This window comes from Zea mays, chromosome 3, assembly GCF_902167145.1.
Source record: "Zea mays cultivar B73 chromosome 3, Zm-B73-REFERENCE-NAM-5.0, whole genome shotgun sequence".
In the NCBI taxonomy this organism is placed as follows: Eukaryota; Viridiplantae; Streptophyta; class Magnoliopsida; order Poales; family Poaceae; genus Zea; species Zea mays.
The window spans coordinates 113,396,052-113,408,655 of NC_050098.1; the positions used below are offsets into that span (position 1 = coordinate 113,396,052).

Here is a 12,604-nt window from a genome sequence, read left to right on the forward strand (position 1 = left end):
CCGAGATCCCCCTCGATCGTTTCCCGCTTGGTGATCTTGGTGAGTTCATCACCCTCGTGCACCGTTTTGAGCACGTCCCAAACTTCCTTGGAGCTTTTTAGTCCTTGCACCTTGTTGTACTCCTCCCTACTTAGAGAGGCGAGGAGTATGGTTGTGGCTTGGGAGTTGAAGTGCTCGATTTGGGATACTTCATCTACATCATAGTCTTCATCCCCTAAGGATGGTACATGTACACCAAACTCAACAACATCCCATATACTTTTGTGGAGCGAGGTTAGATGAAATCGCATTAAATCACTCCACCTAGTATAATCTTCACCATCAAAAGTTGGTGGTTTGCCTAATGGGACGGAAAGTAAAGGTGTATGTTTAGGAATGCGAGGGTAGCGTAGCGGAATCTTACTAAACTTCTTGCGCTCATGGCGCTTAGAAGTTACGGAGGGCGCGTCGGAGCCGGAGGTGGAAGGTGATGAAGTGTCGGTCTCGTAGTAGACCACCTTCCTCATCTTCTTTATCTTGTCGCCACTCCAATGCGACTTGCGAGAAGAAGCTTTCTTCTCCTTCCCCTTTCCCTTTTTGCGGGACTCTTCCGATGAAGCCTTCCCGTGGCTTGTAGTGGGCTTTTCGCTGGTCTCCATCTCCTTCTTGGTGTGTTCTCCCGACATCACTTCGAGCGGTTAGGCTCTAATGAAGCACCGGGCTCTGATACAAATTGAAAGTCGCCTAGAGGGGGGGTGAATAGGGCGAAACTGAAATTCTCAAAAATAATCACAACTACAAGTCGGGTTAGCGTTAGAGATATAACCAAGTCCGCGAGAGAGGGTGCAAAACAAATCGCAAGCGAATAAAGAGTGTGACACACGGATTTGTTTTACCGAGGTTCGGTTCTCGCAAACCTACTCCCCGTTGAGGTGGTCACAAAGACCGGGTCTCTTTCAACCCTTTCCCTCTCTCAAACGGTCCCTCGGACCGAGTGAGCTTTCTCTTCTCAATCACTTGGAACACAAAGTTCCTACAAGGACCACCACAAGATTGGTGTCTCTTGCCTCAATTACAAGTGAGTTTGATCGCAAGAAAGAATCAAGAAAGAAGAAAGCAATCCAAGCGCAAGAGCTCGAAAGAACACAAGCAAATCTCTCTCTCTCTCTCTAATCACTAGGATGTTGTGTGGAGTTTGGAGAGGATTTGATCACTTGGGTGTGTCTAGAATTGAATGCTAGAGCTCTTGTAAGTAGTTGGAGTGGGAAAACTTGGATGCAATGAATGGTGGATGGTTGGGGGTATTTATAGCCCCAACCACCAAACTAGCTGTTTGGTGGGGCTGACTGTCGAATGGTGCACCGGACAGTCCGGTGCACACCGGACATGTCCGGTGCGCCAGCCACGTCACCAAAGTCGTTGGGTTCTGACCGTTGGAGCTCTGTCTTCTGGGCCCTCCTGGATGTCCGGTGGCGCACCGGACATGTACTGTAGAGTGTCCGGTGCGCCAGTATGGGCGTGCCTGACTTCTGCACACGCTGGCGCGCATTCAATGTGCTGCAGGTAGCCCTTGGCGCCGAAGTATCCGTTGCTTCGATGTCACACCGGACAGTCCGGTGTACACCGGACATGTCCGGTGAATTATAGCGGACTAGCCGTTGCGAATTCCCAAAGCTGGCGAGTTCCAGAGCCGCTCTTCCTTGGAGCACCGGACACTGTCCGGTGTACACTGGACAGTCCGGTGAATTATAGCGGAGCGTCTCCGGATTTTCCCGAAGGTGAGGAGTTCAGCGTGAAGTCCCTTGGTGCACCGGACAGTCCGGTGCGCCAGACCAGGGCACACTTCGGTTATCCCTTTGCTTCTTTGTTGAACCCAGTTCTTGGTCTTTTTATTGGCTAAGTGTGAACCTTTGGCACCTGTATAACTTATACACTAGAGCAAACTAGTTAGTCCAATTATTTGTGTTGGGCAATTCAACCACCAAAATCATTTAGGAAATAGGTGTAAGCCTAATTCCCTTTCAGTTCAGTTATGTGAACCGCCAGTGTAAATATATTTACACTAGCGGTCCCTTAAGGCGGGCCTACCTGTTTTTTTCACTGGCGTGCTGTAACTGAAACCGCCAGTATAAATTTCTGTGTGCCGCCACCTTAGAGCTCTTTTCTACTAGTGTATGTATATTATAATATATTGCTTCCATATATATATAGATGATATGTTTCAATTGATTGTAATACTACTTTATTTTTATACCTTGTACGACGATGTTTCTGCTTTTTACGGCTGATTCTGACCCATTATCGATTTGTTCTGTTCATTTTGGTTCATTTTCATTATAGCGCTAGTCCCGTTTTCGATCCTATTTTTTATGGGTCCCATTTTTTTTCATCCCTAATTGCACCTAGAACGTATACACATATCTTGGGCTAGATATCAAACAAGCTCGGCTCGACTCGTTTAAGAAACAGAGCTAGAGAACCAACTCGGTTTGTCTCGTTTAGCTCGCGAGCCAATACAAAGAAAACAATATATATATAGCAACATAATTAATTGTTAGTTAATTTCAAACCAATTTAATGCCAGGAGAGAGTAATAATAATGCTAACATTTTCACGTGCCATGCACATCAATTGAACACCAAATAAACACATTTCATCACTCATGAGTTCATCCAACATATATATTCATTAGTTTAACCCACAGCCATAGCCACACAGTTATTAATCATGAGTTTAACCCCCAAAGGCCACAGACACATACGTGTAATATATTCATTAGTTCATGGGCAAATGAAATGCAACGCAATGCAGCAACCTAGCTAGTATATAGAAGTTCGAACACTAGTGGCAGATGAAACTCGCAAAAAAAAAGAAAGTAGCCACCAATTAATCAGGCTAGTAGCAGTCACTTCTTGTCCTCATTATTTAGAACATCTCCGCCAAACGGTTTTGCTGGCAAAATGTTAGTTCATTTGAGCTCACGAGATGTTAGCTCAATTTGTGAAAGAATTGAGATGAGCTGCTTACCATAAGCCGAGTGAACTGACGACTACTGACAAGTATTTTGTCCGGCCCTAATATACGGGGGCACCATGCATGCGCACACACAGGAAACGAATAATTGTGCCCTGCGTATGCATTCGCGCGCGTGCATATGTAAAGCCACACAACGCTGACATATGCGCGCATGCTGAGCACTAACTAGCTGCTGCATGCATGCACTCCAATAACCGTTCGTTGCATTGTATAGCTAAACAAAAGCAAGTGTGGCTACTCCGATCCTAAATACTGCTTTGATCTGAGATCAGCTGCTAGTACGTGATCACCAGGCACGCGCGTACGTGCTGCCTTTTGCTGACAGTCGCCGCATTGTACGAGCGATGGCCATTATCAAGCACTACCTAGCGCTTGGCCTATATTATTATTCTAGATGTCCATTCAATTCTTTTGCTGTCTTTGTTGTTGTTGTTGTGAAAACTGTGGAAGTGTCGTCCGTCCGATAGTTAACCCTAGCTAGCATTGTGTGTCTCAAGACATGCATGGTCGAACCCTAAGGCTATTCTTGTAGTAGTATCGTACCTTTTTATCGATATTGGAGTATGATACTTTGGACTTAGAATAACCTAAAGCTTGATCAAACAATGGGCGTCCGACGCCTGCATTAGTACCTAATGGATCGGTTGACCGTCGGACTCAGCCTCATTAGTCTGATATATATATAGTGGCAACCATGGCATCGTCAGATAATAAGATGGATGGGGTGCATTATCTATCGCAGCAGTCGTCCTGAACTACAGCTGATGACGAGCAGGGCCGGCCCTGGGGTGGGCAGGGTGGGCGGCCCCACGGGCCCCCGAAGGTATAGGGGGCCTTAAATATGTATTAGGTATAAGTATATGATGTGTGCTATAAATATTTAATAATTAGTCTTGGATCAAGCACTATTCGATAGTCTGTTCGTTAGCTGTAGCTTGTTGGAAATCTAAGAAACAGATCGATGAGCCTATTGCAGTCACTGAGACAACAAATCGTCGCATATTCCTAACACGACGTTACCACATCCTGAGTGCGTGTTCGATAGATGACTGTAGTTGTAGCGTAGAGTGTAGTAGTTTTATTTTATATGTTATATATGTGCAATTTTTTTAATCTTATGAACTACGATTGTTCATTGATATATTATGTATAGGATTTTAAAGTCAAAGCTTTTATCCCAAACTCATTAGTCTGATAGTGGCAACCATGGCATCGTCAGATAATACTAAGGGGGTGTTTGGTTACCCCAAACTAAAATTTAGCCTCTGTCATATTGAATGTTTGAACCTCCGTTCCGGGTATTAAATGTAGTCGGATTATAAAACTAATTTCTCAGCCGAAGATTAAAAGACGAGACGAATCTAGTCCAGTTGGTTGGGTCTATATTTCATACTCCTATTTGAAAGTCAAATGCTTGATGTGACCCGGACTAAACTTTAGTCCCTACAACCAAACACCCTCTAAGGGGGTGTTTGGTTACACCCCGCTAAAATTTAGTCCATGTCCCATCGAATGTTTAACCTCCGTTCCGGGTATTAAATGTAGTCGGATTATAAAACTAATTTGTCAGCCGAAGATTAAAAGACGAGACGAATCTAGTCCAGTTGGTTGGGTCTATATCACTACAGTAAACTAATAAACATCCGACGGCCGCCTTATCTCCGACGGCGGCCTACGAGGCCGTCGGAGATAAGATTATGTCCGACGGCCACAAAGGGCGCTCGGAAATAGCGCTTATCTCCGACGGCCTCGAAGGCAGCCGTCGGAGATAAGGTTATGTCCGACGGCTGGCAGCGTAGCCGTCGGAGGTAAGACTTTTTAATCCGCAAGAACCGGCGCGCGGTTCATTTCCACGCGCGCGCTCTTCTCTTCTCTTCTCTGTCTCTGCCCACGCGCCGCCGCCGTCGACTGCGCCGCCGCCGTCCGCTGCCCGGCGCCGTCGCCCACTGCGCCGCCGCGCCGCCGCCGCCCCTCCCACTGCCCCGCCGCCCCGCCTCCCAAAGCCCCACCGCCGTCGACGCAGCCCCGCCCACACGCCTCCCCGCCCAGCCGCCGTCGCCGCCGGCCGCCGGCCGCCGGTCGCCGCCCCGCTCGCCCCGTCGCTCACGTCAACAGGGGTGCCCCGTCGCTGCCGGCTACATCTCCGCCCGCCATATTATCAAAGTAAGTATTTTTAGATTTATTTTGTATATATTAATATTGTTTTATAGTTTCTAATGTTGTTATTAAATAATTAGTATGTTAAATAATGTTTATCTTATTATATCCGATGGCCTAAATTTGATTATTTGGCGAAATTTGATTATATGGCCTAAATTTGATTACGTAATTAAATTACCTTGTTTTAGTTTATTTAGTGGTGCTTTAGATAATTTAAATTTTAAATTTCCGAGGGTAATTATTATGCCCTCGGAAATAAGGTCATTTTATATGATTTGTCATTCATAACAATGTTATTTCGTATGTAATATTGTATTGTGGTTTATTAGTTTAATTATTTAATAATACACGATGATTCTAGTTAATCATAGTGTATCGTAGTGTGAACAAACGAAACCTAGGCGTCACCCGTTTCGGCCCAACACACCTTACAAGCGACGCATGTGAGGTATGTTGGGCCGGAATTGTCCTTTTATTGGACAGCCTCGGGGTGACCGACAGAGTTCGTGTTTATGACAAAAGCATGTGCTCCTGCTTAGTTTCGGCAGCATAACCCCTCTGTTCTCCAATTGCACCATTTTTAGGCGTGCGATTGGAGAACAGCGGGGTTATGCTGCCGAAATTTCGCACGACCACATGTCTTGTCATAAACACGGCCTCGTCGGTCACTCCTGGGTGGGTTTAGGACCTATCCTTTCCTACAGATGTAGGGGCGTGATTTCTTCGTAAAAACGGATGGCCCGTGCATTACTTATCTAATTAAGTTAACATCTCGTAGCTAGTATGGAGGAGAATCGTCGATGGATGTATGAAGGTTGGAAGAAAAGAGGTGCTCTATCAAGTGAGTGGGTGGCCAAGACTGATGCTTTTCTCGACCATGCTTTTGCTCGGTCAGAGACTGGAACCGATGTTAGGTGCCCTTGTAGCAAGTGTCGGAACATTAATTTCCTTGACAGGAGGACTATGTCGATACATATTTGCAAGAACGGTTATATGCCAGGCTATGAGGTGTGGGTGCACCACGGTGAGGACCCACCTCCTCGTATTGTATCGGAAGTTCAGTCACATGAAGAGGAGGACTACGATAGGATGGAAGAGATGCTTGACGATGTACGCCATGAGTTTGTAACCGTCGATTCGGAGAACCCCGGTCAACCCACCGAGTTTGAGGATCCAGCTACACCTGAGGTTCAGAAGTTCTTCGAGCTCCTTAAAGCTGCCGAAGAGCCGTTGCATGAGCACACAAAAGTGACCGTCCTTGTATTTGTGACTCGACTTATGGCTATTAAGTCTAAGTTTGCATTCTCAAACAACTGTTACAAGGAACTTTTGAACGTGATCAGTGATGTACTTCCGGAGAATCACAAGATGCCAAAGGACATGTATCAGTCTAAAAAGCTGTTATCTGGCCTCGGTATGGACTACGAAAAAATCGATGTCTGTGAAAATAATTGTATGCTTTTCTGGAAGGAGACCGCAGGTGAGAAGAAGTGTACTGTATGTGGTGAGCGTAGATTCGTTGAGGTTGAAAACGACGATGGTTTGACCGTGACTACGAAGATTGCACGTAAGCAGCTTCGTTACATGCCTCTCATACCTCGGTTGAAACGTTTGTTCATCTCCAAGAATACAGCCAGACACATGAGGTGGCACAAAGAAGGGGTACGTGAGAATCCAAATGTCATGGTGCACCCAGCTGATACAGATGCATGGAAGGCACTAGATGCTTTTGATTCCAGCTTTGCTGATGAAGTGCGGAATGTCCGCTTCGGTTTGGCAACAGATGGTTTCTCACCATTCAATGTAACTGCAACGTCGTACTCATGTTGGCCCGTCTTTGCTGTTCCATACAACCTTCCACCAGCTCTTTGCATGAAATATGAATTTATTTTCTTGTGTCTTATAATACCTGGTCCGGATCATCCTGGAACAAAGATCGATGTGATGATGAGACCCCTGATTGAAGAATTGAAAATTTTGTGGGAAGGAGTCGAGGCGTACGATTGTTACAAGAAACAGAAGTTCAACCTGAGAGCCGCATTTTTATGGTCTATTCATGATTTTATGGCTTATGGTATCTTTGCTGGATGGAGTTGTCATGGGATTTTGACATGTCCTATATGCGTTGAAGACACTTTATGCTTTCGACTAAAGTTTGGTGGAAAGATATGTTACTTTGATTGCCATAGATGTTTTTTGCCAGAGGATCACCCGTTCAGGTTCGATAGGAACGCTTTTAAAAAGGACACGATTGTGACGAGGGGACCACCCAAGCGTCTAAGTGGTCCAGAGATTCTCGCGAGACTTAATGATTTGAAACTAAACGAACATGGAAATCGTTTTGAAGGTTATGGAACGGAGCATAATTGGACTCACAAATGTGGTCTATGGGAACTCCCTTATATGAAAGCCTTGATTCTAATGCATAACATTGATGTCATGCACCAGGAACGAAATATGGGTGAAAGCATTATCAGCACTTGCATGAATATCACTGACAAAACAAAAGACAACCCTAAGGCAAGGAAAGACTTGGCCTTAATCTGTAGAAGACCAACTATGGAGATAGGAGAGAATCAGAAGAAGCCACGTGCTCCTTTCAGTATTAAACCTAAAAGGAAGAAACAATTGATGAAATGGTTGAAAAACTTAAAGTTCCCAGATGGTTACGCCGCGGGCTTTAGAAGGTCTGTGAATTTGAAGACGGGCAAGTTTTCTGGGTTGAAGAGTCATGACTACCACATAATAATGGAAAGACTCCTTCCTGTTATGTTTCGTGGTTTTGTAAAAAATGATGTCTGGAAAGCATTAGCGGAGCTAAGCTACTTTTATAGACATCTTTGTGCCAAAGAAATAAAGAAAGAGATGATGGAGAAGCTTGAGCAAGAAATACCGATTTTGGTATGCAAACTTGAAAAAATATTTCCACCAGGTTTCTTCAATCCGATGCAACATCTACTTGTTCACCTACCATACGAAGCTAAGGTAGGAGGTCCTGTGCAATATAGATGGATGTATCACATCGAAAGGACACTAAAGAAGCTACGTGCAATGGTTGGTAATAAGAGACGAGTTGAAGGGTGCATCGCTGAAGAATTCAAATACAAAGAGATAGCATCGTTCACGGGCCTGTACTTTGCAGAGGAACACAATGTCAATGCCCATACGTTGCGGTATCATGTCGACGAGCCCCCTATTAGTGATATTGAAATTTTTCAATGGAGGGGCAAAACTGTAGGACCCAGCACAACATACTGTTTCACCAACGACGAATGGAAGACTGCTTTACTCTACATGTATAACAACATGGAAGAGATGAGTCAGTTTCTCCTGTAAGTGTAAACTTTATTTTAGTCATTGCCGCTAGACTTTTTGTTGTGATACTAAAAGGTTTGTTTCCTTATACTAACAGGGAATTTGATTCTCAAAATTGCATCTCTGGCTGTGAACGTGACCAGATTCGTCGAGAGGGAAAAGATGGGGGACTTAATTTCTTGTGTTGGTTTCGAGATTATGTAGATAAAAATGACAATATACACCCGGACCTTCGACAATTATCCCTAGGAGCAGTAACTGGCAGACGTTATGGTCGGTATGATGTCAATGGTTTTAGATTCCGTTCCACAAGGTTCGAAGATGATCATCCTCTAGCAGCCACGACAAACTCCGGAGTTGTAACTAGAGCTGTCGATGATGAAGGGAAGGTGACTAATTATTATGGAGTCATTAATGATATAATCGAGTACAAGTTTTTTGGAGATAAACAACTCAAAGTGGTGTTCTTCGATTGTGATTGGTTTTCTCCAAATACAACACGAGAAAATCAATATGGCATGGTGGAAGTCAAACACAACGATAGATTAAAAGGCCACGACACTATAATCCTTGCCCACCAATGCGAGCAGGTGTATTATATGACATATCCATCTAAGAAAAACGGTTTGGTTGATTGGAGGGTAGTGTACAAAGTTAATCCGCGTGAACGACTATATGCTCCTGGTGATGCTGGTTATGTTGAAAGTCAAATCGAGCAGGAAGTGGGGGCTGCTGAGATTTTCCAAGACGAAGAACTTACAAGCACGTTTAATGTACAAACTGAAATGTTGGAAGAATCTTTATTAGGCGATCAAAATGATGTAGAGGTTCCTCCAAAAAGAAAACGAGTGACGAGAAAGAAGAAAGCTACTTGGCGTCCATTAAATCGACGAAAGCAACTAGATCCTGATTTTGATTACGATTACGATTGACGAGTATGGATCATGATTTTATTGCATATTTTATGATTTTATTGCATATTTTATTATTTTATTGTCGATTTATGTACTAACTTGTTTTTGTTAAAATAGGATGTCAAAGAAAATGAAGTCTTTAGCTCGTAGTTTGCTTGGGTCGAGGAGTAGCTCGAGGAGCAGCTCGAGGGGTGAGGATTCAGTTTTTCAGGGCACAGGTTCTACCATGAGCAGACGGAGAGCGCTGGCAGAACATTTGCCTCCACAAGATGTAAGTTAGTTGTTAAATTACATTATTTGAGTTACTTAATATTGTCTGATGTAAGCTATTTGTTTCATAGGATGCTGAAATTGAGGAACCAGTGGTAGAGGATCATGCAAGAGATGATGTTGAAGATGATGGTGGAGATAATGTGGGAGATGATGCTGGAGACGACGCTGGTGGGGATTCTGGGGCTGGGGATTCTGGGGCTGGTGGAGATTCTGCAGCTGGGTCTGGAACTTCTCGAGTTAAGAGAACGAGGAAGCTGCATTTTGTTGGACCACCTCCAGAGCTTCCACCCGAATCTCGGGTTGTGATAAAGCCTAGTGGAAAGTGAGTGACATATCTTTGCTTAAATGTTATTGAAAGTTATGTTTTAATTTCTACATTGATTTCTGTTTGCAGGACTTGGATCGACGACTCGTTCACAGGCACAGGACACTACAGGCAGGTGAACATGGTTCTTGGTAATCTTGTTCGTCTGCACTGGCCTGGTCTTGTGACTTTGCCTACTGGCGAGTCTGTCCCCGCCACCACTTGGGAGCATTATCGCTATGGTGTCTGTAGAACGTTTGGCAACACACAGGCACTAGTTTGGGATGCATTCTGGGTATGACTTGTTTATACTATTTTAGTTATTCCATATATGTTTGCTTTTATGATAACACTATGGTTTTTGCAGAAACGGTACAAGTTGCCGGACGATGGATCATATGATATGAACGCTCGTTACGTGTTTGAGTTTAACGCGAACGATGTCGTTGCAGATGCAATGTACTATGCACGAATTCAGGCTATAAAGGCATGGTACAGAGCAAATGCTGATGATCGACCGATGCCAAATACAAAGGCCGAGTGGTCATCAATTTACTTGACGGAGGAGCAATACCTAGAGGTAAACAAGTTGTTGCCTCTCATATCGCACAAAGCCATGTATTTGCTTGCTTTATTTAAAAAATTTCATGTAGGTGTCGGTGCCGTGGATGGCCACCCGATCAGACGGTTATCGGGCATTGTGCAGATGGTGGGCTTCCCCTGACTTTCGTGCCATTTCCGAAAGGAACAGGGGAAACCGTGGGACTGAGTCGTTCCACAACTACGGCGGTGATGGTCATGTGCGCTTGGCTAAGCGAATGGTAAGTCACAGTTTGTCGTAACTTTGAATCACATAGAAATGTGTCATTATAACTTTTATGTACAGGAAGTCAAATCCGGCCGTACGCCCACGGATGTGGAGGTGTATATGCAAGGGCATAGGGGTTCTGATCCTCAGAATCCTGATGTGTTATGCACTCAGACGGCCACCGACCGTCTAGTGAGTTGATATTGTTACTCTATTATGTGTGTTGATATTGTTTGCAAGGGCATAGGGGTTATGCACTTATATTTGATATTGTTTGCCTCCAGGCTTCGTATGGGCAGGAGATGGTTCAACGCCATGGGGAGGAGTACGATTGGAGGAGCCAGCCAATCGACCCTCAGGCAGCCTATGCTAGCGCAGGAGGACAAGCCCATGGACGGTGAGATTATTTGATTTGGTTTTCAAAATTGTCATCATATGCTTGCGATTCAACTGAGCCATGAGTTACTATACTAAGTGCATGGTTCACTCTTGTAGGTTGGGTATTTTTGATTCTACGATTGATTCCAGAGAGCTGAGACGCCGTGGACGACAATCCACATCGTCGTCTTCACAGTCGTCCCGTTCACGATCAGCAGCCCATGAGATAGAGCTTGCAGTGTTGCGTCAACAGGCAGAGTACCATCAATCAGTCTTGAGGGAACAATTGGAGTACCAGAGGCAACAATCTGAATACCAGAGACAACAAGCCGAGTACCAGAAGAAGAGGGACGAGTATTATGCAAGCCTCCAGGCCCAAAATCAAGCTCTTCTCTCGGTAAGTTGAAGTAACATTTTGTAGCTTATTTTGCAAAACACTTGATGTGTATCTTGTTTGTTCAACAATGACTTGTATATAATTTGTAGCAACTAGCCCAACAAGCGGGCGTCCCGATGCCGACATATGAGATGCCGCCTCCGGAGTTTGCACTGCCAATGCCAATGTTGGCGCCTCCACCTCCGCCTCCGCCTCCGTCACAATTCCCTATGGTATGTACACATATGCGTGTGTGACATGTTCATAAATGTCTTATGTGTTTAAATGAACAACTGAGTGGTTACTATTTCATGTGCTTGTGTTATAGGGATTTCAGACACCACCCGCTTCAGTTGCCGCACCTGGAGATGGGTCTGGTCAGGACGACACAACAAATTCGTGGGTGAACACCATTTTCAACACGCAGAGTCCAGCCGGAGGAGGTGGCTACTCGAACCATCCAGACGATGGATATGATTGATGTGTCGTGATGTGATGTTTTTTTATGAAACACTTTGCAACACTTGTTTGTGAGACACAATTTCATTTTGCAACACTTTGCAACACTTTGCAACCGTCGAACCTATATGTTGATGTTAAATTTGTGAATGTTAATATTTATGTGAGACTATTTGTGATTGTGAATACTTATTAGAATGTGTATATTTGTGATTGTGAATGTGAATGTGTATATGTGCATGAATCTGTTTTTGTTTTGTAAATGTCAGATTTTTTAAAAAACAGAATTTTGTGTAAATTCTGTAATTTGTTATGTCCGACGGCCTAGTGTTAGCCGTCGGACATAACCTTGTGTTATCTCCGACGGCATTAAATACCGTCGGACATAAGGAAAGCTTATGTCCGACGGCCTAGCTACGAGCCGTCGGACTTAAACCTGTGGGGCCCACATTCCGACCGGTAAAACGGTTGGGATTTGTTATCTCCGACGGTCAGGCGCAGCCGTCGGAGATAGCTTATGTCCGACGGCAGCCGTCGAACATTGCACTATTTCCGACGAATTATCGCCGACGGCTTAAAGCCGTCGGAGATAAGTCTTTGCC

At 44.5% G+C, this 12,604-nt stretch overlaps 1 protein-coding gene across 1 annotated transcript; it reads left to right on the forward strand.

Moving 5' to 3' along the window:
- The first annotated feature begins 11,690 nt into the window (after positions 1 to 11,690).
- On the forward strand, positions 11,691 to 12,194 carry LOC109945269 (LOB domain-containing protein 13-like). The gene is made up of 2 exons (XM_020551112.1): positions 11,691 to 11,776; positions 11,872 to 12,194. The coding sequence occupies exons 1-2, from the start codon at positions 11,696 to 11,698 to the stop codon at positions 12,022 to 12,024; spliced, it is 234 nt and encodes a 77-aa protein (XP_020406701.1). The 5' UTR covers positions 11,691 to 11,695; the 3' UTR covers positions 12,025 to 12,194.
- The last annotated feature ends 410 nt before the right edge of the window (positions 12,195 to 12,604 follow it).

Coding starts and splice junctions, on each gene's coding strand:
- LOC109945269 (XM_020551112.1), top strand. CDS start 11,696: ATGCCGCCTCCGGAGTTTGCACTGCCAATGCCAATGTTGGCGCCTCCA. Junction 11,777..11,871: donor CTCCGTCACAATTCCCTATG/GTATGTACACAT, acceptor CTTGTGTTATAG/GGATTTCAGACACCACCCGC.